General features: G+C 35.4%; 1 protein-coding gene across 2 annotated transcripts in view; it reads left to right on the top strand.

Moving 5' to 3' along the window:
• LOC137616649 (ATP-binding cassette sub-family C member 5-like) overlaps positions 1 to 26,030 on the top strand; it is a 110,249-nt gene extending 84,219 nt beyond the window's left edge. For both annotated transcript variants that reach the window (XM_068346570.1, XM_068346569.1), the window contains exons 14-28: positions 1,621 to 1,798; positions 6,170 to 6,356; positions 6,882 to 6,994; positions 7,604 to 7,708; positions 8,330 to 8,514; positions 16,497 to 16,624; positions 17,779 to 17,901; positions 19,527 to 19,686; positions 20,908 to 21,094; positions 22,811 to 22,900; positions 23,729 to 23,918; positions 24,172 to 24,331; positions 24,818 to 25,010; positions 25,319 to 25,483; positions 25,741 to 26,030. In XM_068346570.1, coding sequence (XP_068202671.1) covers positions 1,621 to 1,798; positions 6,170 to 6,356; positions 6,882 to 6,994; positions 7,604 to 7,708; positions 8,330 to 8,514; positions 16,497 to 16,624; positions 17,779 to 17,901; positions 19,527 to 19,686; positions 20,908 to 21,094; positions 22,811 to 22,900; positions 23,729 to 23,918; positions 24,172 to 24,331; positions 24,818 to 25,010; positions 25,319 to 25,483; positions 25,741 to 25,854 — 2,278 coding nt within the window. In that variant the 3' untranslated portion in view covers positions 25,855 to 26,030. The remainder of the gene's footprint in view (positions 1 to 1,620; positions 1,799 to 6,169; positions 6,357 to 6,881; positions 6,995 to 7,603; positions 7,709 to 8,329; positions 8,515 to 16,496; positions 16,625 to 17,778; positions 17,902 to 19,526; positions 19,687 to 20,907; positions 21,095 to 22,810; positions 22,901 to 23,728; positions 23,919 to 24,171; positions 24,332 to 24,817; positions 25,011 to 25,318; positions 25,484 to 25,740) is intronic.
• The last annotated feature ends 688 nt before the right edge of the window (positions 26,031 to 26,718 follow it).

Consider the following 26,718-nt stretch of genomic DNA (forward strand, 5'->3'; position numbering starts at 1 on the left):
ATGGACAGCGACATTGCCATAGCAAGCAGGACAATGCCCTAGAGACTGACTCTCCACCCTAGCTAGGACCAGGGAGGGCCAGGCAGTGGCTGTTGAGGACTCAGCAGATAGCCCTATAGGCTCCCCCAAACCCCCCAACCTTAGCTCACAAGGATGGTAAGGTTGCAGACACTAATGGCACTAACGAAACTGAGCGGGACTCGAACAAACACTGGCAAACACGAGGCCGAGACGTTACCAATCAGGCCACAACAACCCTAAAGTAAGCGGGAGTGACGTTAGTAACTTTAGATGTCCAAGTAACTATGATCTTCCTAATCGGGTGGTTGAATCAGTAGAACTTCAAAAGTTCAAAGTTACAGCAAATGTTTTTATGTTGAACAGGCTGACATAAGTCTTTTTATAGTTTATATATGACATATCTGGTTTAACGTTGTTACTGTTTGTAGAATGATTTATTGTTCATTTGTTCTCATCATTTATTTATTTCCTTATTTCCTTTCCTCCCTGTGCTATTTTTCCTTATTAGAGCCCTTAGGCTTATAGCATCTTGCTTTTCTAACTAGGGTCGTAGCTTGGTTAGTAATTATAATAATAATAATAATAATAATAATAATAATAATAATAATAATAATAATAATATAGAGAAAATTTTGTATGCTGTAAAGCTATTTGTATACAATCATATCCCTTTGAAAGTATAGTTCCATAATGTTATGTGGATAGAAGTACATAAGGAAAAATATTTTTGTGGTGGCCGATGCGGTAGCGTCCTTGCCTAGTGATCGCCAGACTGGGGTTCGAGTCTCGCTCAAACTCGTTAGTTCCTTTAGTGGGTGCAACCTCTCCATCCTTATGAGCCAACGATTGGGGGTTTTGGGGAGCATATAGGTATATCTGCTGATCATCAGCAGCCATTGCTTGGCCCTCCTTGGTCCTAGCTTGGGTGGAGAGGGGCTTGGGCGCTGATGATATGTATATATGGTCAGTCTCTAAGGCATTGTTTAAAGGCTGGTCATGAATGGCAGAGGCAGGGGACAGTGGCATTGTCCTATCAAGCAGATTGGGCAATGCCACTGTCCCTTGCCTCTGCCATTCATGAGCGACCTTGAAACCACCATGCTGAAAATTGAGAAATACATATAAATCAGGCACTGAAAATGTAGTGAATTTCTCATACTCTTAAAAGTAATAAACCTCATTATTGATTTTTAAAACCTAATAAAGCTGTCTATCTATCTATATACCAAGGCACTTCTCCCCAAATTTGGGGGGTAACGTACATCAAACAAATAAAAAAAAGGGGACCTATCCTCTCTACGCTTCTCCCAGCCTGGCGAGGGACTGTCTGCTACTGCTATAGTCAATTCTTTTTAGTGAGGCAGATTTGCACCGACTCGCAGGGGTGCCCTTTTAGCTCGGAAAAGTTTCCTGCTCGCTGATTGGTTGGACAAGATCATTCTAACCAATCAGCGAGCAGGAAACTTTTCCGAGCTAAAACTGGACACCACTGCGAGTCAGTGCTAATGCCCCTCATTAAAAAGAATTGAGTATAGTTGTACTTTCCATAAAACAAGATATTTGTATAACACGAATGATATATGGTATTACTCCTTTCAGTGGAGGGCAAAAACAGCGAGTGAATTTGGCACGAGCCGTCTACAGTGACAGAGACATTTACCTGCTGGACGACCCTCTGAGCGCGGTAGACACCAAGGTGGCCAGTGCAATCTTCAACAATTGCATCAAGGGTCACCTCAGGGGCAAGACGGTCTTGCTGGTTACCCACGCTTTGCATGTGAGTCATACGTTCTTCTTCTATTTGTTGTTGTTGTTGTTCTTCTTCTTCTTCTGCTTGTTCTTCTATTTTTTCTTTTATTTCTTCTTCTTCTTCTTCTATTTCGTCTTTTTCTTCTTCTTCTCCCTCTTTTTCTTCTATTTATTCTTCTTGTACTACTATTTATTCTTCTTCTTCTTCGTTTTCTTCTTCTTCGTGTTCGTCTTCTTCTTCTTCTTCTTCTTCTTCTTCTTCTATTTATTCTTCTTCTACTTCTATTTATTCTTCTTCTTCTTCGTTTTCTTCTTCTTCTTCTCCTTCTTCTTCTTTTTCTTATTCTTCTTTTCTTCTTCTTCTTCTTCTTCTTCTTCTTACCAACATGTTATTTATTGTTTTCTCTGAATTCACATTATTCATGGTTGATGCAATTTAAGTGCTCCTCTTAATTGAATTTTACATTGATTATTTTATCAATTATTAATTTAACCAGAGAATGGAAAGCAAGCATATTTTTGTTTGTGTATGTACACGAAACTCCTCGGAATATCTATAAAGACGTTTTAATATGAATACTAAATTGTTTAATTTAATAGAACTACAAAGGATTCATAAAAAAGCTTATATATATTCTGTTTAAATTGCTAAACCCAATTGTTTTTTCTGTTTTTATAACAAATCTAGTAATAGCTGTACATAATTTCTGAAAATATTATGCTAAGTACTTTTAACTCAGTTATAATCATATAATACCATCCAACTTTTATCATTCCTGCTATTTACTTCTATATATTATGGTATTCACTTCCTTCCTTTGTGTTTCCTCAATGATTTAGTCGTCAGTATATAAGTAGTGGCTTTATTCACTTCTCTCATAAACAGTGATTCTCACCCTTGCTTCTACCATTATTATTATTATTATTATTATTATTATTATTATTATTTCTTTCTAAGCTACAACCCTAGTTGGAAAAGCAGGATTCTATAAGCCCAAGGGCCCCAACAGGGAAAATAGCCCAGTGAGGAAAGGAAACAAGGAAAAATTGAATATTTCAAGAACAGTAACAACATTAAAATAAACATCTATATAAACTATAGAAAACTTTAACAGAACAAGAGGAAGAGACATAAGATAGAATAGTGTGTCCGAGTGTACCCTCAAGCACTACTTTTACCACGTGTCAGAATATCATTACCCCTCTTTTTCAAGATTATCTGCCTCGAAAAGTGCATTCCAAATAATATCCATTTATTACAAAAATGTCCTTTAATTTTTCTATGTAAGTAGTGCATATGCATTTATGGATATTTTAGTGCTTCCTGGGAAGCTTAAAGACAATAATAAATCAACAATCTAAAAGTTGAGTTTGCAATAAAAAATATTCTAACAGTTTGGCAATCTGTGGTTGCAATTCCCCCTGGTTGAGAAAACCTGCTATGAGAGAAGTCTTTTATCAAGCATATTTGTGGAGAACCTAACTTGTTCTGGGCAGCATAGCAATTTAAATCTTTGGGTCCACTCATCATCATCATCTCTTACGCCTATTGACGCAAGGGGCCTCGGTTAGATTTCGCCAGTCGTCTCTATCTTGAGCTTTTAATTCATTAATCCTCCATTCATCATCTCCTACTTCGCTCTTCATAGTCCTCAGCCATGTAGGCCTTGGGCTTCCAACTCTTCTAGTGCCTTGTGGAGTGCACTCATCATCATCATCATCATCATCATCTCCTCCTCTTACGCCTATTGACGCAAGGGGCCTCGGTTAGATTTCGCCAGTCGTCTCTATCTTGAACTTTTAATTCATTAATCCTCCATTCATCATCTCCTACTTCGCTCTTCATAGTCCTCAGCCATGTAGGCCTTGGGCTTCCAACTCTTCTAGTGCCTTGTGGAGTGCACTCATCATCATCATCATCTCCTCCTCTTACGCCTATTGACGCAAAGGGCCTCGGTTAGATTTCGCCAGTCGTCTCTATCTTGAGCTTTTAATTCAATACTTCTCCTTTCATCATTTCCTACTTCGCGCTTCATAGTCCTCAGCCATGTAGGCCTCGGGCTTCCAATTATTCTAGTGCCTTTTGGAGTCCACTCATCATCATCATCATCATCATCTCCTCTTACGCCTAATGACGCAAAGGGCCTCGGTTAGATTTCGCCAGTCGTCTCTATCTTGAGCTTTTAATTCAATACTTCTCCTTTCATCATCTCCTACTCCGCGCTTCATAGTCCTCAGCCTTGTAGGCCTCGGGCTTCCAATTCTTCTAATGCCTTGTGGAGTCCACAGAAAATTTATAAAATAAACAAGCTTTGATTTTTTAGTCATTATAGCTTTTTCACTTTAATTTAGTGTTATACTTTACTACAATGCGTAACCTGGAAATTTCTTACATGCCTTACTTTTGCTATATCGAGCTAATTATTCTGCAATTGAGTTAAAAAAATTTTGAATACTGTCGATCGCTTCATTGCGTGAATGAATAACCGACTTTCAGCATCTAGACGTCAAATACTGAATTAATAAAATTTTATACTTCAATTCAAACTCAGATATCACGCTCACGAAGTTGATGTCACGCCATCACGAGTATTTTAAGACAACAGTCTCGTCGTCCAGTACCTACTGCAAAGCATTGCTGATGGATATAACTAAGCATAATAATTTATTAGGGAATGTTTTCTATGAACAGTTTGTTATTAAAGGGGTTAACTACTGCAATATAATTTTTCAGTGGCTTCTCTCTTCTTAGTAAGGGTAGAAGAGACAATGGTTTGATTTTGGAGTGTCCTTCTCCTAGCAGCTCTCCTAGGAGAAGGACACTCCAAAATCAAACCATTGTTCTGCAGTTTTGGGTAGAGCCATAGCCTCTGTCAAGGCCTCTGTACCATGGTCTTCCACTGTCTTGGGGTAGAGTTCTCTTGCCTGGTGGTACACTCGGGCACACTTTTCTATCTTATTTCTCTTCCTCTTGCTTTTTCAAGTTTTTGTAGACTATAAATGGAAGATATCTTCTAATGTTGTTAATGTTCTTAATTGTTTTAAAATGTTCATTATTTCTCTCGTAGTTTATTTCCTTACTTCCTTACCTCACAGCTTTTTTCCTTGCTGGAACCCTTGGGCTTATAGCATCCTGCATTTCCATTTAGGGTTGTAGCTTAGCAAGTAATAATAATAATAATATCAAAGTGTCAAAATTACTGAGCATACTGTAATTTCTTTCTAATTCAGTTAACAATGGAAGTCACACATGGTTACCAATTCGAATTCACCTCAAAATGAATTAATTACATCTTCAGTTTTTCCTTGCTCCTTGCTGCTAACTTTGCTGATGGATATAAGATTAATCACTTATTAAGAAATACTTTCTATGAATATTTTATTATTGTTAGAAGAATGGCCATTTCAAGAAGCATCCCTTTGGCCAAAGTCGTGATTGAGAGTCCACTTTTTGTTCTAGTTTTGGTTTTTGTGATCCTCGTCGCTCAAGACGGGTTTACACGGTCGAGCGCGGTTCGACAGACAAGTGTTTTGAAGTGACGTTCGAATGTGTAAACGGGGTGTTATGTTGTCGAACAAGTTTGTCGGACGGTTTGGAGAAAGTCTGTTCTCGCCTGACTTATGGGGCGGGGCTTCATTTTCCACAAACCTTATGCATTTGTGACACTCCACTTCTTCGAACCGTTTAACAATCAGGTTCGACAACCAGGTTCGACGAACCGTTCGACCGTGTAAACCCCACTTTACGGCATTAGTCTAAGACCCAGGTGCTGAAGTTACAGTAGTAGAGTAGAGTTCCAGTTCTCAGATTCCAGATTCCATTACTGATGCTTTTTATTCATCTCCTAGTTGCTGGAACAGTTTAAAGAGATAATCACATCATATTACTCTATTGAATTCTCCTCATTACTGAGTTCTCAGAATCAGAATCTCATCACTGCTTTCTTGTCTCTCCCAGTTGCTGGAACAGTGTGACGAGATTATTACAACAGATTACTCTATTGAATTCTCCTTATCACTAAGTTCTCAGACTGAATCTCATCACTAATTTCTTGTCCCTGCTATTTGCTGGAACACTATGGTGAGATCATCACAACAGATTGCTTGATTGAATTCTCATCACTAAGTTCTCAGTATCAGAATCTCATCGCTAATTTCTTCTCCTTTCCAGTTGCTGGAACGGTGTGATATCATCACTAAGTTCTCAGAATCTGAATCTCATCACTCCTTTCTTTTCCCTTCCAGTTGCTGGAACAGTGTGATGAGATCATCACTAAGTTCTCAGAATCTAAACCTCATCTCTAATTCCTCGTCTCTTCCAGTTGCTGGAACAGTTTGACGAGATCATCACTAAGTTCTCAGAATCAGAATCTCATCACTACTTTCTTTTCCATTCCAGTTGCTGGAACAGTGTGATGAAATCGTAGTGATGGACGAAGGCCGAGTCAGCGAGCAGGGAACCCACGGCCAACTCTTGGCTCGTAGGGGCGACTACTTCCTGATGGTGGGCGGGTTAGGCGGGGAGGGTAACTCCTCCTCCAAAACGCCCAAGGAAAGTTCCAAACCTGAGGAAGGCGCTGCAGAAGGTGAGGAAAATGAATTTATTCTCTTTTGAAAATATAGTTTTTACATCATGTTTGCTTCGCCTTCCAGGTTTTGTGTTTGCAGGTTTGTTTATCTACAAATATTGAATCTGTTATTTTCGTATTCCAAGAAGGTTGAAATGTTAGTAAGGTGTGCCATCGTTATTGCGACATAGTTAAACCCCCTCAGAACTACTACGTACAGTATACTTGAACCATTCAGTTCAACCATAATTGTAAATATATTCATTTATTAAAAACGAATTAGATTCATCACAATATTATTGTAATTATTAAAGCATCAGAGCAATTAGAGTAGAGCTATTCAAAGTAATTTAGAGATCACCAGATGCAATATAATTTCCTATACCTGAATATAATTTCAAATTAGATTCTTTGATTTACTAAATAAACTCCTAAATAAATCTTCAAATAATTTTTGTGTGAGTGACCAACAGCGTTGCTTATATACATCTGCCTGGAACTGTCTGGAATAATCGCAGTTCTTCCTGGAATTGTTCTTTCCAGGACAGAGAGAGTCCTCTGAGGAGGAAGGACTCGGTCTGGACGGGAAACTGACCACTGAGGAGACCAAAGAGAGCGGAGGGGTCAGCGCCCTCGTCTACAAGACCTTCGTCAGGGTAAGGCAGGGGGAGGGGGGGAGAGGTCAGCCTCCTTGGGTGGCGGTGCTCAGGTCACGTGACTTTGTGTAGATCGGTTCTTTAATGGGATAGAATAGAGTCAGTTGGTCCATGAAATAAGAGTGACACATGCAAAATTAGCGAAAGGAGAGAGAGAGAGAGAGAGAGAGAGAGAGAGAGAGAGAGAGAGAGAGAGAGAGAGAGAGAGAGAGAGAGAGAGAATAAAAGGACAACTAAGAATAGCCCGAGTCATTTGCCATTGTGGCACTAAGAGAGAATGGGAGATTTTTTTTTACTTGATAATACAAAGAATGTCGAAATGACAATGAGAGAGAGAGAGAGAGAGAGAGAGAGAGAGAGAGAGAGAGAGAGAGAGAGAGAGAGAGAGAGAGAGAGAGAGAGAATAAACAACGAAAACAGAATTATATATTGTTAGTCTCTAGGGCATTGTCTTGCTAGCTAGAGCATTGCCACAGTCCCTTGCCTCTGCCATTTATGAGCGGACTTTATACAACCTTTAAGTTCCACAGGTGTGCAGCGGACTTTAAAGCCTTTGAACATGACCTTTGTCTCAGGTAGAATGATTACACAACCTTTGACTTCCAACAGGTGTGTGGTGGATGGTGCTTGGCCATCTCACTATTTGCAGCTGTCATCGTCTTCGTTCTGCTGAGATTGCAAAACATGATCTGGCTGCAGATTTGGCTGGACGAGGTAAGACATTTGCCATGAATGATGCCATTGTTTGTATATGAAGTTTTTTTTTTTCGTATCTGAGGCTTTAGTTAAAATTTTCAAGGTAAGCAATAAACAGAGATATACAATTAGTTTGTTTATTGTCATGTTTTTATATGATGTGTAGAGTTGTGTATATGTTTACTTTTTCTAGGGATAGGACTGCACTGTCACGCGTTGTGTGCAATTTTGTTTAGATTAGTAAGTGGTTTATGAAAATTGTGTGTACATTTACATATGTATGTATGTATGTATGTATGTATGTATACATATATATATATATGTATATATATGTATATATATTTATATATATATATATATATACATATATATATAATCCTCACCATCATCATTATTATCATAATCATCATCATCATCTCCTACGCTTATTGACGCAAAGGGCCTCAGTTAGATTTCGCCAAGCATCTCTATCTTGAGCTTTTAAATCAATACTTCATTCGTCATCTCCTACTTCACGCTTCATAGTCTTCAGCCATGTAGGTCTGGGTCTTCCAACTCTTATACATACATACATACATACATACATACATACAAAGTAAATGAAAGTACAGTTGTGTTCCTCTCCTGTCCTTTCCTTAGGGCGACGGGCTGAGAGAAGAGCGACTCTTCAACGTGACCGAATACAACCTGACCTTGTCCGAGGAAGAGGTCAAGGGAAGCGTCATCAACAATCCATTGCTCTGGATGTACCAGACCGTCTACGCCGCCTCCTTCGTCGCCCTCGTCGTCGTCGGCATCGCCAAGGGCATCGGAATTACCTTCAGGTAATACACTCAGATAATAAGTACTCGGAAAACATACACTACAAAAACTTGCACTAAAATAAAACGCATTAGGAAAAGGCACTCAAATATGCACTCAAAAAGCACGCACTCGTAGAACATGCACTCAAAATATGCACTCAATAAGAACTAATCACTCTCGAAAGGTGTATATGTAAATCGTTTGCTTGCCACACCTGTGTTAAGGTAGAAAGACTGACGAAGTACATCATTCAGTGTCATTGAACCTAAAGGGAAGTCATTTTCAATTATTTTCAACAGACAGACAGACATACACCGGTTGCGGTTGTGGTGACTGATGTGGTAACGTCCCTGGGGTTCGAGTCCCTCTCAAACTCGTTAATTTCTTTGATCGCTGCAGCGTCACCATCATTGTGAGCTAAGAATGGGGCTTTGGGGGAGAGCCTATAGGTCTATCTGCTGAGTCATTAGCAGCCATTGCCTGGCCCTCCTTGGGTCCTAGCTTGAATGGAGAGTGGGTTTAGGCGCTGATCGTATTGTATATACGGTCAGTCTCTAGGGCATTGTCCTGCTTGATAGGGCAATGTCACTGCTCCTTGCCTCTGCCATTCATGAACGGCGTTTAAACCTTTAAATGAATGTTGCCATCTAGAAAAGGAGAGAGGGAGAGAGAGAGAGAGAGAGAGAGAGAGATTCACTGATTGTAATAATTATCTCCATCAAGGAAAGAAAAATCTTGGTCTAAAACGCAAAATAGAAAACAAATATTGATTTCAAATCAAAATTTATCAAAATAAATGCTCTCTCTCTCTCATTCAGGAATAAGTTAGACAAGATCACCAGAACTCTAAATACTTAAATTAAACCAAATCGCTCTACGAAAGAGTAAATGGAATCTTCGCGGATGGATTAAAAAGTCTTTGAGACATCCAAAATCTTTGTATCTCTCTCTCTCTCTCTCTCTCTCTCTCTCTCTCTCTCTCCCTCTCTCTGACGCAAATTGTTTTGTCAATTAAAGAGAGAGGCGAAAAATAGATTGGATCGACAAGACTTCAGAATCTCAGCTTTACTTTCCGCAATGCAGACGTCTTGTCTAGACATACGTATTGATCTGGATTTTGCGATTATAGTCTTACTAGGCGCATTACTTTTATCCATGATCCTTTATGGGTCGATTTTTGATTCACAGATTAAAAATGACCCTCTATATGTTCAGAACAGTTTAATCTCCTATTTCATTGTTTAATATACAAAACCGTGTCTTAAATTGCTGACATAATTGCAATAGATGATTGAAAATGACCCTCTATATGTTCAGAACAGTGTAATATCTTATTTAATTGTATAGAATACAGAAACTCGTCTTAAATTGCAGAGATAATTGCAACAATAGAAGATTAAAAATGACCCTCTATATGTTCAGAACATTGTAATATTGCATTTCATTGTATGAAATACAGAAATACGTTTTAAATTGCTAAGGTAATTGCAATAATAAAAGATTAAGAATGACCATCTGTATGTTTACAACAGTGGTATCTCTAATTTCATTTTATAAAATACAGAAACTCGTCTTGAATTGCTGAGATAACTGGATCAATCAAAGATTAAAAATGTTCAGTAGGTCTTGAACTTTAGCACCAGTGGTTTCTATATTTTTATATCCCCGGTTCATTATCTCTGTATTTTTCATGGCAACTTTATCCAACATTGTTAACCTTTAATACTTTCTCCAAATTAGGTTTTGAACTTTAGCACCAGTGGTTTCTGTATTTTTGTATTCTTCTACAGTTGGGGTATCCCCTGTTCATTATCTCCGTATTTTTCATGGCAAATTTATCCAACATTGTTAACCTTTAATACTTTCTAAATTAGGTTTTGAACTTTAGCACCAGTGGTTTCTGTATTTTTGTATTCTTCTACAGTTGGGGTATCCCCTGTTCATTATCTCCGTATTTTTCATGGCAAATTTATCCAACATTGTTAACCTTTAATACTTTTTAAATTAGGTCTTGAACTTTAGCACCTGTGGTTTCTAAGTTTTTATATTCTTCTACAGTTGGGGTATCCCCTGTTCATTATCTCCGTATTTTTTCATGGCAAATTTATCCAACATTGTTAACCTTTAATACTTTTTAAATTAGGTCTTGAACTTTAGCACCTGTGGTTTCTAAGTTTTTATATTCTTCTACAGTTGGGGTATCCCCTGTTCATTATCTCCGTATTTTTCATGGCAAATTTATCCAACATTGTTAACCTTTAATACTTTTTAAATTAGGTTTTGAACTTTAGCACCAGTGGTTTCTGTATTTTTGTATTCTTCTACAGTTGGGGTATCCCCTGTTCATTATCTCCGTATTTTTCATGGCAAATTTATCCAACATTGTTAACCTTTAATACTTTTTAAATTAGGTCTTGAACTTTAGCACCTGTGGTTTCTAAGTTTTTATATTCTTCTACAGTTGGGGTATCCCCTGTTCATTATCTCCGTATTTTTTCATGGCAATTTTATCCAACATTGTTAACCTTTAATACTTTTTAAATTAGGTCTTGAACTTTAGCACCAGTGGTTTCTATATTTTTATATTTTTCTACAGTTGGGGTATCTCCTGTTCATTATCTCCGTATTTTTCATGGCAAATTTATCCAACATTGTTAACCTTTAATACTTTTTAAATTAGGTCTTGAACTTTAGCACCAGTGGTTTCTATATTTTTATATTTTTCTACAGTTGGGGTATCTCCTGTTCATTATCTCCGTATTTTTCATGGCAAATTTATCCAACATTGTTAACCTTTAATACTTTTTAAATTAGGTCTTGAACTTTAGCACCAGTGGTTTCTATATTTTTATATTTTTCTACAGTTGGGGTATCTCCTGTTCATTATCTCCGTATTTTTCATGGCAAATTTATCCAACATTGTTAACCTTTAATACTTTTTAAATTAGGTCTTGAACTTTAGCACCAGTGGTTTCTATATTTTTATATTTTTCTACAGTTGGGGTATCTCCTGTTCATTATCTCCGTATTTTTCATGGCAAATTTATCCAACATTGTTAACCTTTAATACTTTTTAAATTAGGTCTTGAACTTTAGCACCAGTGGTTTCTAAGTTTTTATATTCTTCTACAGTTGGGGTATCCCCTGTTCATTATCTCCGTATTTTTTCATGGCAATTTTATCCAACATTGTTAACCTTTAATACTTTTTAAATTAGGTCTTGAACTTTAGCACCAGTGGTTTCTATATTTTTATATTTTTCTACAGTTGGGGTATCTCCTGTTCATTATCTCCGTATTTTTCATGGCAAATTTATCCAACATTGTTAACCTTTAATACTTTTTAAATTAGGTCTTGAACTTTAGCACCAGTGGTTTCTAAGTTTTTATATTTTTCTACAGTTGGGGTATCTCCTGTTCATTATCTCCGTATTTTTCATGGCAAATTTATCCAACATTGTTAACCTTTAATACTTTTTAAATTAGGTCTTGAACTTTAGCACCAGTGGTTTCTATATTTTTATATTTTTCTACAGTTGGGGTATCTCCTGTTCATTATCTCCGTATTTTTCATGGCAAATTTATCCAACATTGTTAACCTTTAATACTTTTTAAATTAGGTCTTGAACTTTAGCACCTGTGGTTTCTAAGTTTTTATATTCTTCTACAGTTGGGGTATCCCCTGTTCATTATCTCCGTATTTTTTCATGGCAATTTTATCCAACATTGTTAACCTTTAATACTTTTTAAATTAGGTCTTGAACTTTAGCACCTGTGGTTTCTAAGTTTTTATATTCTTCTACAGTTGGGGTATCCCCTGTTCATTATCTCCGTATTTTTTCATGGCAATTTTATCCAACATTGTTAACCTTTAATACTTTTTAAATTAGGTCTTGAACTTTAGCACCAGTGGTTTCTAAGTTTTTATATTCTTCTACAGATGGGGTATCCCCTGTTCATTATCTCCTATTTTTTCATGGCAATTTTATCCAACATTGTTAACCTTTAATACTTTTTAAATTAGGTCTTGAACTTTAGCACCTGTGGTTTCTAAGTTTTTATATTTTTCTACAGTTGGGGTATCTCCTGTTCATTATCTCCGTATTTTTCATGGCAAATTTATCCAACATTGTTAACCTTTAATACTTTTTAAATTAGGTCTTGAACTTTAGCACCAGTGGTTTCTATATTTTTATATTTTTCTACGGTTGGGGTATCCCCTGTTCATTATCTCCGTATTTTTTCATGGCAAATTTATCCAACATTGTTAACCTTTAATACTTTTTAAATTAGGTCTTGAACTTTAGCACCTGTGGTTTCTATATTTTTATATTTTTATACAGTTGGGGTATCTCCTGTTCATTATCTCCGTATTTTTTCATGGCAATTTTATCCAACATTGTTAACCTTTAATACTTTTTAAATTAGGTCTTGAACTTTAGCACCAGTGGTTTCTATATTTTTATATTTTTATACAGTTGGGGTATCTCCTGTTCATTATCTCCGTATTTTTTCATGGCAATTTTATCCAACATTGTTAACCTTTAATACTTTTTAAATTAGGTCTTGAACTTTAGCACCAGTGGTTTCTATATTTTTATATTTTTATACAGTTGGGGTATCTCCTGTTCATTATCTCCGTATTTTTTCATGGCAAATTTATCCAACATTGTTAACCTTTAATACTTTTTAAATTAGGTCTTGAACTTTAGCACCTGTGGTTTCTAAGTTTTTATATTCTTCTACAGTTGGGGTATCCCCTGTTCATTATCTCCGTATTTTTTCATGGCAAATTTATCCAACATTGTTAACCTTTAATACTTTTTAAATTAGGTCTTGAACTTTAGCACCAGTGGTTTCTAAGTTTTTATATTCTTCTACAGTTGGGGTATCCCCTGTTCATTATCTCCGTATTTTTCATGGCAAATTTATCCAACATTGTTAACCTTTAATACTTTTTAAATTAGGTCTTGAACTTTAGCACCAGTGGTTTCTAAGTTTTTATATTCTTCTACAGTTGGGGTATCCCCTGTTCATTATCTCCGTATTTTTTCATGGCAATTTTATCCAACATTGTTAACCTTTAATACTTTTTAAATTAGGTCTTGAACTTTAGCACCAGTGGTTTCTAAGTTTTTATATTCTTCTACAGATGGGGTATCTCCTGTTCATTATCTCCGTATTTTTTCATGGCAATTTTATCCAACATTGTTAACCTTTAATACTTTTTAAATTAGGTCTTGAACTTTAGCACCTGTGGTTTCTAAGTTTTTATATTCTTCTACAGTTGGGGTATCCCCTGTTCATTATCTCCGTATTTTTTCATGGCAAATTTATCCAACATTGTTAACCTTTAATACTTTTTAAATTAAGTCTTGAACTTTAGCACCAGTGGTTTCTAAGTTTTTATATTCTTCTACAGTTGGGGTATCCCCTGTTCATTATCTCCGTATTTTTTCATGGCAATTTTATCCAATATTGTTAACCTTTAATACTTTTTAAATTAGGTCTTGAACTTTAGCACCAGTGGTTTCTAAGTTTTTATATTCTTCTACAGTTGGGGTATCCCCTGTTCATTATCTCCGTATTTTTTCATGGCAAATTTATCCAACATTGTTAACCTTTAATACTTTTTAAATTAGGTCTTGAACTTTAGCACCTGTGGTTTCTAAGTTTTTATATTCTTCTACAGATGGGGTATCTCCTGTTCATTATCTCCGTATTTTTTCATGGCAATTTTATCCAACATTGTTAACCTTTAATACTTTTTAAATTAGGTCTTGAACTTTAGCACCAGTGGTTTCTAAGTTTTTATATTCTTCTACAGATGGGGTATCTCCTGTTCATTATCTCCGTATTTTTTCATGGCAAATTTATCCAACATTGTTAACCTTTAATACTTTTTAAATTAGGTCTTGAACTTTAGCACCAGTGGTTTCTAAGTTTTTATATTCTTCTACAGATGGGGTATCTCCTGTTCATTATCTCCGTATTTTTTCATGGCAATTTTATCCAACATTGTTAACCTTTAATACTTTTTAAATTAGGTCTTGAACTTTAGCACCTGTGGTTTCTAAGTTTTTATATTCTTCTACAGTTGGGGTATCCCCTGTTCATTATCTCCGTATTTTTTCATGGCAAATTTATCCAACATTGTTAACCTTTAATACTTTTTAAATTAGGTCTTGAACTTTAGCACCTGTGGTTTCTAAGTTTTTATATTCTTCTACAGTTGGGGTATCCCCTGTTCATTATCTCCGTATTTTTCATGGCAAATTTATCCAACATTGTTAACCTTTAATACTTTTTAAATTAGGTCTTGAACTTTAGCACCAGTGGTTTCTATATTTTTATATTTTTCTACAGTTGGGGTATCTCCTGTTCATTATCTCCGTATTTTTTCATGGCAATTTTATCCAACATTGTTAACCTTTAATACTTTTTAAATTAGGTCTTGAACTTTAGCACCAGTGGTTTCTAAGTTTTTATATTCTTCTACAGATGGGGTATCTCCTGTTCATTATCTCCGTATTTTTCATGGCAACTTTATCCAACATTGTTAACCTTTAATACTTTTTAAATTAGGTCTTGAACTTTAGCACCAGTGGTTTCTATATTTTTATATTTTTCTACAGTTCTGCCAGAGATAATAAATAACTTTCCACGCAAGAGCACTGTTCTGTCACACATCTTACCTGGTTGATATGTAGTATTAGCATACATTCCTCCTTGAGAATCTTAATTATAGATAAAATTGTTAATATATATTCAATATTGATTTATATTTATGATGTACACAAAAAGTAGTCCCAAAAAGTTCTCATAAATTTGTCCTTTTCATTTTTTAAATAAATTTTGAGTTGGCGGAGTCTTATAGCACAGTTGGTAACTAGTAAAAGTTTTAAAAGGCAATGAAAGACAAAAAGTAGTCCCAAAAAGTTCTCATGAAATTTTACTTTTCATTTTGTAAATGAATTTTAAGTTGGGGGAGCCTTAAAGCACAGTTAGTAACTGGTAAAAGTTTTTTAAGGTAAAGAAAGACAAAAATTAGTTACTAAATGTTCTTATAATTCTGTACTTAGCATTTTCTAAATAAATTTTAAGTTGGTAGAGCCTTATAGCACAGTTGGTAACTGGTAAAAGTTTTATAAGGTAAAGAAAGACAAAAAGTATTTCCTAAATATTCTCATAATTTTTTACTTTTCATTTACTAATAGATTTTAAGTTGGTTGAGCCTTATAGCACAGTTGGTAACTAGTAAAGGTTTTATACGGTAATGAAATACAAAAAGTAGTTCCTAAATGTTCTCATAATTTTGTACTTTGTATTTTCTGAATAGATTATAAGTTGGTTGAGCCTTATAGCACAGTTGGTAACTGGTAAAGTTTTATAAGGTAATGAAAGACAAAAAGTAGTTCCTAAATGTTCTCATAATTTTGTACTTTGCATTTTCTGAATAGATTATAAGCTGGTTGAGCCTTATAGCACAGTTGGTAACTGGTAAAGTTTTATAAGGTAATGAAAGACAAAAAGTAGTTCCTAAATGTTCTCATAATTTTGTACTTTTCATTTTGTAAATAAATTTTAAGTTGGTAGAGCCTTATAGCACAGTTAGTAACTGGTAAAAGTTTTATAAGGTAAAGAAAGACAAAAAGTGGGTCCTAAATGTTCTCATAATTTTGTACTTTTCATTTTCTAAATAAATTTTAAGTTTGTAGAGCTTTAAGCACAGTTTATAATTAGTAAAAGTTTTAAAAGGTAAAGAAAGACAAAAGGTAGTTACTAAATGTTCTCATAATTTTGTACTTTGCATTTTGTAAATAAATTTCAAGTTGGTAGAGCCTTATAGCACAGTTTATAACTAGTAAAATTTTTAAAAAGTCAATGAAAGACACAATCATAGCAAAGAATATACAGCAATTTCGTTGAAGCTACATCATAGAATGTATAAATTTGAATGTATCAGAGCCCTTTTATGTGACATCCCTCTGCAAATGTTTCAGTGTCTTGAAAGGAGCAACGAACCTGCACAACGCAATGTTCAAGAGTATCCTTAGATCTCCACTGACATTCTTCGACGTGACTCCATCTGGAAGGATCCTGAACAGGTTTTCTAGGGATCTTGATGAGCGTAAGTCAATCCTATTGTTTTGCAGGAGTCACTATGAAATATAGGAAAAAAAAAAACTAAAAAACATTTAACCTTTGCAGTGTTCGTAAAGGCTAATTTGTGTCTAAAGCCTCATTTGTGTCTAAAGCCTAGTTTGTGTCTAAAGTCTCATTTGTGTCTAAAGCTTCATTTATGTCTAAAGCCTAATTTGTGCCTTAAGTCTCATTTGTGTCTAAAGCCTAATTTGTTCCTAAAGCCTAATTTGTGCCCAAAGTCTTATTTGTGTCTAAAGCCTAATTTATTTTTAGAGCTATACCTAAGTTATCATTTAACCTTTGCTGTGTTCGTAAAGCCTAATTTGTGTCTAAAGCCTAATTTGTGTCTAAAGCTTAATTTGCGTCTAAAGCCTAATTTGTGCCTAAAGTCTCTTTTTGTCCAAAGCCTAATTTGTGTCTAAAACCTCATTTGTGTCTAAAGCCTAATTTGTGCCCAAAGCCCCATTTGTGTCTAAAGCCTCATTTGTGTCTAAAGCCTAATTTATGTCTAAAGCCTAATTTGTATATAAAATGTTGTGGTAGCCTATGTGGTAACGTCCCTGACTGGTGGTCGCCAGATTTGGGGTTCGAGTCCCGCTCAAACTCATTAGTTCCTTTTATCGCTGTGACCTCACCATCCTTTTGAGGTAAGGAGGGGGGGTTTGAGGGAGTCCATAGGTCTACCTGCTGAGTCATCATCAGCCATTGCCTGGCCCTCCCTGATCCTAACTTGGTTGGAGAGAGGGCTTGGGTGCTGATCATATGTATATTATGGTTAGTCTCCACACTGTTAAAAAACCGGAAATTCTCCGTAAAAATCTACTGTTCTTAGCCGTATTTCAGTAAAATACATGCGACCGTAATTTCACCATACTTCATCTTTTACGGGATGGTGATTGTAATATCACTCCTTTACGTCAATATATCCATTTTTAAAGCGGTAAATGCCTGGCAACATTTATTCCAGGATTTTTATCCTTTTCAAAGCAAATTTTTAACAGTGTAGGACATTGTCCTACTTGCTAGGGCAATGTCACTGTCCCTTACCTCTGCCATTCATGAGCGGCCTTTAAACCTTTAAATAAGTTATTGACTTACTGTATACTTTCTTGTACTGAGTTTACGCTTATGCTTTTCCAGTTGACATCCGAATTCCATTCTTCCTCGAGTTCGTGATGCAAGGAGTGTTATCCATCTTGGGCCAGGCAATCCTCGTCTGTACGATCTACGCTTGGTTTACTATTCCCCTTGCATTCGTGGCAGGTAAGATCTTTGTACATTTTTTTATTTTGGTAATCGTTCTGTCTTTATACTTACATAAGGAGGAAATAATACTATTACTATTCTTTTTTCTTTCCTTTTTTTCTCTCTTTCTCTCTCTTTCTCTCTTTCTTTCTCTTTCCCCTGAATGACTACTCCCTCTCTCTCTCTCTCCCTTTCCCTGCTATGACTACTCTCTCTCTCTCTCTCTCTCTCTCTCTCTCTCTCTCTCTCTCTCTCTCTCTCTCTCTCTCTCTCTCTCTCTCTCTCTAATGCCACTCATGAGCATCCTTTTAACCTTCTTTTAGTAGTATTATGACTACTGACTCGCACACTCCCTCTCACACTCACCCTCTCTCTTTCTTCTTCTTCTTCTCCTTCATCTCCTCCTACCGTTCAATCCACCATTCATGTATTTTAATATAGTCTTATTATTATTATTATTATTATTATTATTATTATTATTATTATTGTTATTATTAGCTAAGCTACAACCCTAGTTGGAAAAGCAGGATGCTATAAGGCCAAAGGGTCCAACAGGGAAAATTGGCCCAGTGAGGAAAGGAAATAATGAAATAAATTAACGATATGAGAAATAATGAAAAATTAAAATAAAATAGTGTAAAAACAGTAACAAAATCAAAATTGATCTTTCATATAAAATCTATAAAAATAAAACTTATGTCATCCTGTTCAACATAAAAACATTTGCTGGAAGTTTGAATTTTTGAAGTTCAACCGATTCAACTACCTGATTAGGATGATCAGCTGTAGAAAAGCATATTTATCTTATTTTCTTCATGTATTTTGTTATATTCTTAAATGAATTAACTAGGCACCTGTTTCTATTTATAGTTTGTATATGAAAATTATTTTCAATATTTTTACTGTTCTCAAGATATTTCATTTTAATTGTTCATTACTTCTCTTGTAGTTTATTTGTTTCCTTATTTCCTTTCCTCACTAGGCAAGTTTCCCTGTTGGAGCCCTTGGGCTCATAGCATTCAGCTTTTCAATCCAGGGTTGTAGCTTAGCTAGTAATAATAATAATAATAATAATAATAATAATAATAATAACAATTATAATAATAATAATAATCTATGCTTAATTTGAAGTACTCATTATTAAACATGTTTCAAACCACCATTAGCTTACTGCATGTAATATCCTATTATCTAGATTTGATAGAGATAATTTCACACTTCCAAAATGAAAGATGATTTAGAAATAATATATTTTTGTTTTGAAGTACTCATTATTATACATTTTTCAAACCTTTATTAGCTTACTGTAATAAATGTAATATCCCATTATTTAGATTTGATGGAGATAATTTCATACTTCCAAAATGAAACGTTATTTAGTAGATCCACCTAACTTCAACTTTTTTTTCTCATTTAAAATTTCTTTTCAGTCAGTAATATGTGATTTCCTACAATATAAATCTATGCTTTAAAAATTATGGTATTTTAAGTTAATATATACATTTAATTGAAAACCTACTTTACAGTACTTTAAGTAGCAGCTTAATGTTTAGATTTAATGGATAGAATTTTATACTTGTAATGGTTGATGTCTTTTAGGAAATCCCTATAAAATTCTATATTTGTCCTTCTCTCTCAATTAGTTCTCTTCATCATCATCGACATCTTCTTGAATGCTGGAGTGCGAGAACTGAAGAGAATAGACAACATGAGAAAGTCTCCTGTCATCCAACACATAGGGTCTTCCTTAGCTGGTCTTTCAGTCATCAGGACTTTTGACCAACAAGAGCTATTTACTGGCAGGTAAATCTTTTTATAGTTTATATTTGACATATCTGTTATGACGTTGTTATTGTTTTTAGAATGATTTATTGTAAATTTGTTCTCATCATTTATTTATTTCCTTATTTCCTCTCCTCACTGGGCTATTTTTCCCTGTTGGAGCCCTTGGGTTTATAGCATCTTGCTTTTCCAACTAGGGTTGTAGCTTGGCTAGTAATAATAATATCTTCCTGTGAACATCTTCCTGATCTCAATTTTAACTGTAGAGTAATGAAACTTGCAGGGATTAACATATGTAAAAAGCTGGAAAGTATTAAATTTTTGGAAGGTCAAGGTCACGGTCAAGCAAAATGTCCAATTCACGTAATTAGCCATAAGTTTGGACATCGTTGTCACAGATGCTTCAAACTTGGTTGATATTTGAGTGTATGAAAATCCATGCCAATTGATATATGTTAAGGTCAAAGGTCAAGGTCAAGCAAAAGGTCAAGAAATAAGCTTCCGTGGTGGAGGTCTACGCTCTACTGAGTGCTCCCCTCTAGTTTTTTGTGTTATATTTATTTTTTCAATCATTGATTCAAACAAGTATAATCAAGAGAATGTTTACATAATGCCTTCTTTTACAGAGAATATTGAATTTATTATTAACCCTGTTCGGAATACTAGGTGTGCAGTTAATTCAAATAGGCCTTCTCAACCATGAGGTTCAATACTACACAGTATTTTAGAATTTCTATTCCAGCTGTGACCAAGTTGTGGAATGATCTTCCTAATCGGCTAGTTGAGTCGGTAGAACTTCATAAGTTCAAACTTGCAGCAAATGTTTCTATGTTGAACAAGCTGACATAAGTGTCTTTTTATAGTTTATTATGAAAGATCTGTTTTAATGTTGTTACTGTTTTTAAAATATTTTATTTTAATTGTTTATTAATTTTCGTACAGTTTATTCATTTCCTTATTTCCTTTGCTCACTGGGCTATTTTTCCCTGTTAGAGCCCTTGGGCTTATAGCATCCTGCTTTTCTGACTAGGGTTGTAGCTTATATAATAATAATAATAATATTCATTTCCTTTCTTCACTGGGCTATTTTTCCTTGTTGTAGCCCTTGGGCTTATAGCATCCTGCTTTTCCAGCCAGGGTTGTAACTTATCTAGTAATAATAATAATAATAATAATAATAATAATAATATACTCTTCTCTACTATTTTCATGTCCAATCAACTTAATCTTCTTATTCCTCAGAATGTATCAATATCTAGACAGCCACACAGTGGCTCAACTCATCTTCCGATTGTCAAGTCGATGGTACGTGTTCAGAACAGACATGCTGTCATTCTTCATCAACGCTTGCGTCACAGCCATGAGTGTTTACACCAAGGGCCTGGTCAGCACTGCGGCAGCTGGACTCGCTCTCTCCACTATGAGTGCGGTAATTATCTTAATTTTGGTATTTCAATGTCATAAATTGATCTTATGTCAACCTAATGTGACCACAGTCCCGCTTAATACACACAAACACAGCCATTTCAACGCCTTCTAGAAACATACCAGACACCTCACACGTCTCGAACTGTCGACCTAACGGCGCCATGACTCCTCGCTGCTGGGAGGAATGGCGATGGTGGCTTGTACAACACAAACATACGCTATCGAGGTCTAGCGATGTCAGGCAGGGCAGCCAAAGCAAAGTCCTTCAAAAGAAGGCAACCGTGTTACCCCATACGAATGGGGAAAAGGTACGCTAATAGAAGAAGAAGGCCCGCTTTTTCAACGTCTGTACCTTTTCAACGTCTGTCGCCCCGCTTTTTTCAAAGTTATCAAAATGTTTCGCTCTTATTTTACTTTTGAGTTTTTTCCGCTTTTTTTCCACATTTTTTTTTTTTTTTTTGTGACATGATATAGAAAACTGTCCCCATTGAAATGGAATTCCAGTGAGAGTTATGAATATTAAAGGTAAGTAGAAATTTTTTTTATTGATTCTTTTTTTTTATTTTTCCCAGTCAAAAATTAATCTTATGTCAACCCAAAGAGAATGTTTGAAATATCATGGAAATTGTTAGGTGAAGGGAATATGTGAAAGAAAGGAAGTAATCAAAGCGGTCAAAGAATAAAGTTCATATAAGAAGATGCTTAGAAAAATGTGGGAATATATACCTTAATAGAATACCAAAAACCTAACAATTACATATTCTTGGCTATCCAGAACAATTACTGTGTTATATGTTTTTTTAATAGCAATTGTGACAGATATGACAAGCACCTCTCCTATTTCAATCAAGTCGAATAAAGTTAATAATTGGGGTTTACAATAAAAGATGAGGTTCAATTTCACTTATACTAGGTGGTAGAAAGATTTACTACATTCGAATAAATATTAGTTATACAGAATTACGATTACTCTGGATATCTTAGGGATGTCAATGATTCTGGTGGCCTGTTGGTAACGTCCTTGCTTGGTGATCGCCTGACTGGGGTTTGCGTCTCACTCAAACTCGTTAATTCCTCTGGTCGTTGCAACCTCACCATCCTTGTGAGCTAAGGATTAGGGATTAGCATAGTCTATTGGTCTACCTGCTGAGTCATCAGCAGCCATTGCCTGGCCCTTCCTGGTCATAGCTTGGATGGAGAGGAGGCTTGGGCACTGATCATATGTATATATGGTCAGTCTCTAGGGCATTGTTCTGCTTGAAAGGGCAATGTCACTGTCCCTTGCCTCTGCCATTCATGAGTTACCTTTAAATCTTTAAACTTTTTGATAAAACAAAGCCCTCCTAAGTAGAATTTAATGTGTGTCAGTCTCTAGGGCATTGTCCTACTTGTTAGGGCGATGTCACTGTCCCTTGCCTCTACCAGTCATGAGTAGCCTACGATTCTTCAAAACTTTTTGATAAACTGACCTCCTAAGTAGAATTAAAAGGAATACAATAATGTTGGCATTATTAGATAATTCCCATCCATTGAAGAAGTTTAGTGACCTTTAAAACTTTAAAATTTTTGACAAACTGACTTCCTAAGTAAAATTTAAATGAATACAATAATCTTGGCATTAGATAATTCCCATCCATTGTGGATAAAGTAATAGATTTCTTCCATATACCTTTTTTATGTATGTATGTATGTCATTAGCATTTCCTTCATCCAACAGGTGTGTGATTTCTTCCCATTCCTAATGAAGATGAAGTCGGAATTCCAGTCACGTTTCACAGCTGTGGAACGTCTAGTCGAGTATTCCTATGTAAGTGCAAGAGTATATTTACACTAGAATTAGAGAGCATTTATGAATTTATTCTTATGTAAAAGAAAGAATACATGTTAACCCTTTTACCCCCAATGAACGTATTGGTACGTTTCACAAAACTCATCCCTTTACCCCCATGGACGTACTGGTACGTACTTGCAAAAAACTGCTATTTACATTTTTGGTATATTTTTGATAACTTTATGAGAAACTTCAGGCATTTTCCAAAAGAATGAGACCAACCTGACCTCTCTTTGACGAAAATTAAGGCTGTTAGAGCAATTTAAAAAATATATATTGCAAAATGTGCTTAAAAAAAACGCCTGGGGGTCAAGGGTAGCAGTAGTTGGGGAGTCAACATATGAAGCTTCATTTGTGGTAGATAGAACTTCAAAAGTTCGAACTTGCAGCAAATGTTCTTATGTTGATCAATTAACACAAGTCTTCTTAAAGTGTTTACTGTATATGAATTGTCTGTTTTGGTGTTGTTAACGTTTTTAAAATATCTTATTTTGTTCATTATTTCTCATATCGTTTATTTATTTCCTTGTTTCCCTTCCTCACCGGGCTATTTTTCCTTTGTTTGAGCCTTGGGCTTATAGCATCCTGCTTTTCCTGCTATAGTTATGGCTTAGCTAGCACTGATAATAATAACTGTAAATATCATCATTGCCTAACTTAAAGTTATCTTCTTGGTAGCAAAATTAGTGAATTAGAAACAAAATACTTTTAGTATGTAGTTAAGGTTAGATAGAAGTTTCTTCTTACAAAACCTAATAAATCAATGTCTAAACACTCCAAGTAATAAGTAGCTTTTTTTAACAGGGCTTGAAAAGTGAGGCATCTTGGGAAAACCTTGGAAAAGAACCTCCAAGAGACTGGCCAGAATTTGGTAAGGTGGAGCTGAACAAAGTATGTCTAAGATACCGTCCAGATCTGCCCCTAGTTCTTCATAGTATCGAAGCCGTCTTTGAACCAGGTCAAAAGATTGGCGTCGTTGGACGTACTGGAGCTGGTATGTTTTGCTACTGATCTCTTATAGCCAGTTATTTGTTATAGAGTAAATCTATTTAGATATTAGCATGTTTATCAAGATGAGGGGTGATCATTCTAGTGTAAATCATTTTAATTGGTTCATAGGCCACTTTTTTGAGCAGAGCTATGTAACTTCCATGGATTGTTTCATGTCGAAAGCAAACACAAAAACGTAGGATGTTAACAAAATCATTTATGGAAATCTTGACCAGATCTTTTATTTCCCTCTTCAGGTAAATCCTCACTGATTTCTACACTCCTGCGTCTTGTGGAGTTGGAGAGTGGCAGTATAATCATAGACGGCGTTGATGTGTTGACCCTTGGATTACACACCCTTCGCTCAGCCATCTCTGTCATTCCTCAAGATCCTGTTCTATTTCAAGGATCGATAAGGTAAAGTAAAGTAGGAGGCTGAGATATAGTGTTACTGACTGTAAAAGGCAAGATATTTAAGTCACAAAGTAGTGGATAAGGTTCATATAAGTAGTCAGTGACAGATTTGCATCCATCACTTTCTGTTTGAGATTTTCTAGGTTGTACCATCCATCTTGTTGATACATATCAGTAAAAGATCTATATCCTATTTTTTTTTCTATAAAAGAGGTGATATTCAATAAAGGAATGAAGATGGTTCAAATAAATTTATACCAGCACTTTGTGAAGCAGGTATAGGGTATTTAGGTGGTCAAAGACACTGTCAACTTAAAATCTTTGTTGTGATATACTACAGTATTTTCTTATCATACAACTAAATCACAAAGAAGTGTGAAGGTCCCAGAAGTACTGGAAACATAATTCTGCTAAACCTACTGTAAAGAAAAGATATTAATAGACGGTTATAACTGGACTTTTCAATACCAAAATTTCTTTATGACAAAGGTATAACTTGGACCCATTTGAGGAGCACAGTGACGCAGCTGTGTGGGAAGCTCTTGAGCAATCAAACCTAAAGAGGGTAGTTATGCAGCAGGAGATGGGACTTCAATCGGCCGTAGCAACGGCAGGAGAAAATTTCTCCGTCGGGGAAAGGCAACTCATTTGCCTCACTAGGGCTCTTCTCCGCAGGAGTAAGGTAAATATATTTCATACTCTCTGCTTGTCTATCAAATTTGTACTGAAAGGCAAAGAACCGAAATGTAGGAAAACATTTGCTTTAATTTCCCGTTAAAGCAAAACTCATATTGTTACAACATTTAGACATGAAGTTCTCATTACAGTCCTTATGTAATGATTATATGATGCCTTTATTATTATTAAGAGTCCCTGACATCAATTGTGTAGCACTCAAGTCTCACATGTCACTTTGTGTAACACTTCTTAGTCTTTGTTATATAAAGCTTCTGTTACAGCGTTCAAAATTACATCTTTTCCACATCCCAGATCTTATTGCTGGATGAGGCAACAGCTTCTGTCGACTTGGAAACAGATCAAATGATCCAGCTCACCATCCGGAAGGCTTTCGTTGACAGCACCGTCATCACCATAGCCCATAGGCTCAACACCATCACCACCTATGATAAGATCATGGTTCTCCAGGAGGGAAGAGTAAGTCTCTCTCTCTCTCTCTCTCTCTCTCTCTCTCTCTCTCTCTCTCTCTCTCTCTCTCTCTCTCTCTCTCTCTCAAATTGAATTTATACCCAAGAGCAAATGTGCTGCCTTTTTACATACCAACATTCTTTGTGCCATTTTGTGCACTACATCAGCTTTAGACAATCTGCTTCATGATGTATATCACCATGTCTGAATACCCTTCTATTGAGGGTCCGCCAATTAATTCCTCCCTTCCTTTTTCACCTTTTCAGCTTGTCGAATTTGATTCGCCAGACAATCTAATGAGAAAAGGAGGCTCTCTCTTTGCGGAAATGATGTCTGCAATGGGAGTGTACACAGTGGAACAGATGCGATCGCTAACTTAAGTGAATTCTTTTGTGACTCGCGTCTTCAAGAGAAATAAAGGCCAAAATGGGAGATGTTACAAAAGCAACATTTGAAAGTATGCAATATCTTTTCAATGAAGATTATTGAGATTTTTCTCCATTGTTTGCAGTGATGTCTTCTATTGATGCTTCAGATCTGCGGGACTACTGAGTGTATATATATATATATATATATATATATATATATATATATATATATATATATATATATATATATATATATATATATTTATATATTTATGTATATATATATATATACATATATATATAAATATATATAAATATATATATATATATGTATGTATATATTACTATTTATGTGTGCATATATGTAATGTACATATATACTGTACATACACTGGGGATTGCCCACTCTCAACCATTGTGCCAATATTGAATATAATGACATTTTACAATTGTGAATATTTCCAGGAAGTACAATGTGAAAAATATATTTTACTATGTGGAATAAGTCAAACCACAACAAATTTTCGTACCATCTCATTCTTTATGCCAAAGGAAATCTTTTATTCTTTGTATGAGATATCTCATGTCAAGCTAAGTTCCTAATTTTACCATTTTTTACATTCCATGTTACAAACTTTTTACGTACTATTAATGGAACATTCAATATTTTTACAATTATTTTGTCTTTTTATACATGAAATTTTGTTTCATGTAATCAAAAGGAAGTGAAATCTACATATATTTTAGTAAATAAATTTTTTAATATTTGTGTTTTTTCTATCTTTCAACACTGGCAATATCTTTAATACACTGTATAACTACTTTGGATCGTTATGTCAGAATTTTAATTAGATTTAAAAGATCATGTAGTACCAT

Source organism: Palaemon carinicauda, chromosome 22 (assembly GCF_036898095.1).
Source record: "Palaemon carinicauda isolate YSFRI2023 chromosome 22, ASM3689809v2, whole genome shotgun sequence".
NCBI lineage: Eukaryota > Metazoa > Arthropoda > Malacostraca > Decapoda > Palaemonidae > Palaemon > Palaemon carinicauda.